Here is a 6,393-nt window from a genome sequence, read left to right on the forward strand (position 1 = left end):
TGTCTTTCTCTGATTGACTTATTTCACTCAGCATAATACCCTCCAGTTCCAACCACGTCATTGCAAATGGCAAGATCTCATTCCTTTTGATGGCTGCATAATATTCCATCGTGTATATATACCACATCTTCTTTATCCATTCATTTGTCGATGGGCATCTTGGCTCTTTCCATAGTTTGGCTATTGTTAGTGTTCCACTCACTCATGGTCTTTTCTGTGAATTAGTTGAATACACTAAGTGATAAATGAATTTAGCTGTTTATGAAGACATGAACAACTTTCTTAGGACACTGTATTTTCTTGTCTTCCACCTCTAATAATCCGGAGCTCCTTGCTGAGTGTATATTTTGAGAGGAGAAAAGTGAATGGCATCTTATAGGACCTGGGTGGAATGGAAGGTTTCCAGAACATGATCATGGAGCACTGGTTTAGCTCACAGTCAGCCTCCTGTGGAGTTATTTAAAAGGGCCCTCTTCTCTTTCAGTTAATATTGAACACTTACTGTACATTAGGCACATACAAGAGAATGTACTGTCCATGTAATGCAGGAGAATAAAAACAATGCTTGCTTTTGGCTGTATGGATACCTTGGGTGGATTTATTGCTTGCATTTCAAAGATGAGTGTTAAGCTAGTTTAATTTCTGAGTTTCTGGAGGCTTGTTTTAGGGGGAAGTTGTACTTTGAGCAGTTACTGCATTTTAGGTTTGCCTTTGGAGAACAGTTGTAAACTTGTTTTTTTTTTTTTTTAAGATTTTATTTATGTATTTGACACAGAGAGAGAGAGAGAGAGCACAAGCATTTGGGAGAGCAGCAGAGGGAGAGGGAGAAGCAGGCTCCCTACTGAGTAAGGAGCCCGATACAGGGCTCCACCCCAGGACCCTAGGATCATGACCTGAGCGGAAGGCAGATGTTTAACCTACTGAGCCACCCAGGTGCCCATTGGGTTATTCTCATAGCTAGAAAATTGTACTCAAGCGTCATGTCTGGGTTCTTGCTTTGTGCTGCATTCTGGAGATCAGACTTCTGTAGTGCTTTGTGATTTGTGGCAGGGTCTCTAGTCTGCCAGCCCACCCTGCAGATTTTAGACGTGTCAAGCCTCCACAATTATGTAAACCAGTTCCTTAAAATGAATCTCTCTATATATACACTCTTGTTGGTTCTGTTTCTCTAGAGAACCCTAATACATTTTAACAAGATCACCAGGTGATTTGTATACATCTCTAAGTTTGAAAAGCTCTACCCTAAACTCTTCTGGTAGAATGATTTTGATGGGTGCTGCCTTTAGCTGATTGTAGTTTTATGTGTTTAAATCTGTAACAGGACACATCAGGTTGTATATCAAGATAATTATTTTACTACTACACAGTATCCATCTCTTGGATGAGTGTCAATTTCTCTGAATTATTGATTATGCTCATTCTATTTCAGTCTGAAAATATTTTAGACTCACTTTTCTATTTTGACTAGAATAAAAGTCTGCTTTCCTTCCCCATCTTATCTTTGATTTTCTCACAGAAATGGGATCTTTTTCTGCTCCAATCCTCTACCTTTATGGCATTTCAGAGACACGTGGGTCCCCTTAAGCATACTTAGTATTTTACCCAAGTGGGAAACGTTCACACAAAGACAGGGTCATGTGCCAACTGTGTATGTGTGTCTGTTTCATACAGATGGAATCTGGGGTTCAAATGTGATAGTCAGTCTACCTTATAAGATGCTTTCTAGTCTTAGAGTGTGTGAATTTTCATGTTCCCTTTATGATAATGTTGTTTGCTTTATTTCAATGCTCAGTACACCGTAAAGGAATGCATGGTGTTCTGTTTGAATTTGTCCTCTAAACTGCAATTAAGAGAATTTTGTACCATGAGCTTATCATGTGCATGTGTCTGATATATTTTCCCTATGCGTTAATAAGCTTGATTTGAGCTAGTTTCTTCTGTCTGGCAAAATTTTACAGTGACATCCTATACCCCAAAGGGCTACATAAGTGAGTAGGGGCTCCATGCAAGCACATTTTCCAGCTAGTTCAGTGATATCCCTTCAAGTGTCAGAATCCTTAAGTTTGAACTGTCTTAAAAGTGGTTTCCATATACTTTTTAATATGTATATTTAATACCTTAAGCAAAAGAATACCCTTTGCTTTTCTGTTTTGGTGCTTCTAATTTGTTGTGTATTTAAAATGTGTTAGATAATCTTGCTACAATATATTTCATTTAAGAGTTGGCTCAGAATCATGTCTTTAGAAGGCAAGTTAGAAGTCAAGCAGGTACTTTTATGGATAAATCTTTGAGCAGCCAAAAGAGGAATGATTCATTTTGCCCCTTCAACTTCTCAGTTTATGCCTTGGATTATTTCCTTGTTCATTGATTATCTGCTATGTGGTGGGAACATACAAAGTTGATGTAAGCGATCTATTCTGGGGATAGATAAATAAAATACAAAACAAAGCAGAGACTGTATAATGTAGGTGTAAACACCATCCTGTGGGCTTGGAGGAAGAAGAGTCTTTGTGATTTGATCAAACTTAATGGAAGATACAAATTTGAATGGGAGAGTAAGATGGGAAGGGCAGTTTAGTTATGGAGAGACCATGTGGATGAGAGAGGATGTCCCAGGTGGAAGCAACAATGTGAGCATCTATAGATTCAACACAAATTAAATTGAAATTATACTGGAATTTTTTTTTACGGAAGTAGAAAAAACACTGCTAAAATTATGTGGAACCACTAAAGACCCCAAATAGCCAAAGAAATTCTGAGAAAGAAGAACAAAGTGGGAGGTATTACACTTCCTGATTTCAAGCTATGCTATAAAGCCATAGTCCTCACAACAGTATGGTATTGGCATAAAAACAGACAAACAGGCCAACAGAACATAATCAAGAGCCCCGAAATATGGTATATGGTCCCCTGATACTTGGAGAGGGAGCCAAGAATCCTCAAGGGAGAAAAGATAGTCTCTTCAATAAATGGTGCTGGGATAATTGGATTTTCACGTGTAAAAGAATGAAACTGGACCCTTATTTTATACCACTTACAAAAATTAATTTGAAATAGATTAAAGACTAAAATATAAGACTTGAAGCCATGAAACTCCTAGAAGAAAACATAGGAACAAAGCTCCTTGACATGGGTTTTGGTGATGATTTTTTGGATGTGACATCTAAAGCACAAGCAACAAAATAAAAAGCTTCCACACAGCAAAATAAATTATCAGTAAAGTGCAAATAGAACCTTTGGAATGGGAAAAAAAATATTTGCAAACCATATATCTGATAGGGGGCTAATATGTAATATATATAAAGAACTCATACAGCTCAATGGCAAAAAACAATAACCCAATTGAAAAATGGGCAAAGTACCTGAACAGACATTTTTCCAAAGAAGATATATGTAAAGCCAACAGGCACATGAAAAGATGCCCAGCATCACTAGTCATTAGAGAAATGCAAATTAAAACCATAAGGTCCTATCACATCACACCAGTCTGAATAGTCATCATCAAAAAGATAAGAGATAACAAATGCTGGCAGTGATAGAGAGAAAAGGGAACCCTGTTGGTGGGACTGTGCAGCCACTATGAGAACCAGTATGGAGTTTCCTCAAAAAATTAAATAGAACTACCCTATGATTCAGCAGTTCAACTTTTGGGAATATATCCAAAGGAAATGAAAACACTAACTTAAAAAGATACCTCCACCACCACATTCATAGCAGCATTGTTTACAATAGCCAAGACCAGACTAAGTGTCCACTGATGGATGAAGAGGTTGTGGTAATATACATAAAGTGGAATATTACTCAGCCACAGAAAATGAGGGAATCCTATCATTTGCGACATGGATAGACCTTGAAGGCATGCCAAGTAAAACAGAAAAGAAAGACATGTGATGTCACACATGGAATCTAAAGAAACAGAACAAAACAAACCCAAACTCACAGAAAAAGATAAGACTTGTGATTCCCAGAAGTGGGGGTGGGGAAGGGAGGAAATGAGAGAAGGTGGCGCAAAAGTACAACCTCCAGTTGTAAGATAAATACGCACAAGGAACGTAATATAAGACATGATGCAGTAACTGCCACTTCTGTATGATATATATGAAAGTTAATTTTTTTTTCCTTTCTTCTTGTACCCATATGAGAAGATGGATGCTAGCAGAACCTGCTGTGGTAACCATTTCACAATATATGTAAATCAGAACATCCTGCCGTATGCCTGAAGTTATACAGTGATGTATGTCAATTATTCCTCAATAAAACTGGAAAAAAAAATTCCAAACGAGCATGAGCAAAGGTGGCCAAATAAAGGGTATGATGGGAATGGAGTTTATCTGGGTGTGGTTGAACAAAAAAACACCCGTGATAGGTATCCAGAGGGACACATTGACGTGTTATGCACACGCCTGGGACCCAGGGCATCCTTTATGGAGTTGACTTGCTACCTTGAATCAGTGGCTTTGTATTAAGAATTGTCAGGCATCACAAATCCTGGGATAATTCTACTCGCTTGTGTGGATCACTCAACTGGTGTTTCTATCTCACTCTTTATTTCAGAGTTCATGTCTTTTGCTGTATTTGGAATGTGTACCTCTTCTGTTTTGGGATCCTTGAAACATATCTTTCTTTAACAAATACTCTTTTTTTTGGTTAAAGATTTATCTATTTATTTTAGAGAGAGAAAGAGAGAGAGAGTGGGAGCAGGGGGAGGGGCAGAGGGAGAGGGAGAGAGAGAGAATCTCAAGCAGACTCCCCACTGATCACAGAGCTCCACGCAGGGCTCGATCTCACGACCCATGAGATCATGACCTGAGACAAAACCAAGAGTTGGACGCTCAACTGACTGAGCCACCCAGGCGCCCCAACAAATATTCTTGATGTGTTTACTATAGCTCCTAGAAAGCGGGTGAATCTCTCTGCTTATGCTGTGTGAATAGTAAATATATCTAAGTTTGAAAACAAAGATCACATGAGAAGATTCTCTTGTCATGTGTGCTCTTTTACAAAATCTTTGTGGGGCAGGGCCAGCACAGCAATTTTCTTGTCCTAAATTCTGAAGTATTTTATTTTTAAAACCACTTGTAAAATTCTCGCAACTTTTCGTTTTCTTTGTAGAATTTACATCTGTAGCTGACAGGAGCATTTTTCTTTTTACTTCTAGTACGGCCAAGTACAGCGTGTTGACGTTTCTACCTCGATTCTTGTATGAGCAGATTAGAAGAGCTGCTAATGCCTTCTTCCTCTTCATTGCCTTATTACAGGTAACACTTTTTAAAAAGTGATTTAAAATTCATAATGTTAATTACATGCAAAATGAGATTTTGCTAAAAGGTCACTTAACTGAAAAAGTGTCATAATACTTGAATGTAATTTGTCCCCTCATCTGATCATCGTTTTCATGCACAGACATGATCTCTGCATAAAGGCAGACTTCTTTAGATATTGCCTTAAGGATAATTGTAGTTACTAAAAGAGGCATTGAAAAATGGCCCGAGAGTCATACTTTTAACCCCCTTTCAGTTCTAAACACATAGCAATGTTAGATAAAAATTTTAAAATATGTAAAACACATAGCTAGTTTTTAAAAGAAGGTAATCACTTTGGTATAACAGAAATGGAACAGAACTTCAAAAGAGTGAGTGGTGAGTGTCATATTTTCTTTTTTGTAGAGAGGATTTTGATTTTAAAATTCTAATTTGTCAACTTCCCTCTTTTGGTCTCTTGTCTTCCAGCAAATTCCAGATGTATCTCCAACAGGAAGATATACCACCCTGGTGCCATTGATCATTATTTTAACAATTGCAGGCATCAAAGAGATTGTAGAAGATTTTGTAAGTTTTTGCTTTCATATAATAAAAACCTTGTATTGAATATAACTTGTAATTTATTTGTTGCTCTGTTTTTCTTTGTTGAAGATAGGAATTTGGTCAGTAGCCTAAGTAACCTTTCAAGGCTCATGATGGTATTTTTTGGGAAGGAATGTGTACACACAATGTCTTAAATACCTATACACAGAAGTAGGTCAAACTGTGTTTTCTAATGTTAGCTCTGTGAACTCTCTTTAATTTTCATCACTGATGTTCCTTAAATCCTGCTTTAGAGCTTCCTAATTTGGGTAGCCAAAGGATGGATTGCTGCCTAGAATAGCAGCATTGGGCTGGCTGTGCCTGAGGTAATTTTATGAATCTTCTCTCTCCTCAGACTTATCTCGCTCGGTGTGTCTCCAGGTTCAGTGGCTACAACCATATTAATGCTTTCTCCCCTTTTCTCCATCTGTGGTCTTGCCTCCAGGGTCTTTCTCTTCCTCTCTACCCCTCCCTCCCTCCACCCCTCTCTCTCTCTCTCTCTCCCTCCCTCCCCCTCCCTCCCTCCCTTTTCCCCCCCACCCTGTGTCTC

General features: G+C 38.3%; 1 protein-coding gene across 3 annotated transcripts in view; it reads left to right on the forward strand.

Annotated features, from left to right (window-relative positions):
- The window catches only part of LOC102734599 (phospholipid-transporting ATPase IB), a 567,820-nt gene that overhangs the window by 123,248 nt on the left and 438,179 nt on the right, over window positions 1–6,393 (forward strand). For all 3 annotated transcript variants that reach the window (XM_081814745.1, XM_081814746.1, XM_081814748.1), the window contains exons 3-4: window positions 5,159–5,258; window positions 5,730–5,828. In XM_081814745.1, coding sequence (XP_081670871.1) covers window positions 5,159–5,258; window positions 5,730–5,828 — 199 coding nt within the window. The remainder of the gene's footprint in view (window positions 1–5,158; window positions 5,259–5,729; window positions 5,829–6,393) is intronic.

Source organism: Leptonychotes weddellii, chromosome 3 (genome assembly GCF_054177405.1).
Source record: "Leptonychotes weddellii isolate Sample4059 chromosome 3, ASM5417740v2, whole genome shotgun sequence".
Taxonomy (NCBI): domain Eukaryota; kingdom Metazoa; phylum Chordata; class Mammalia; order Carnivora; family Phocidae; genus Leptonychotes; species Leptonychotes weddellii.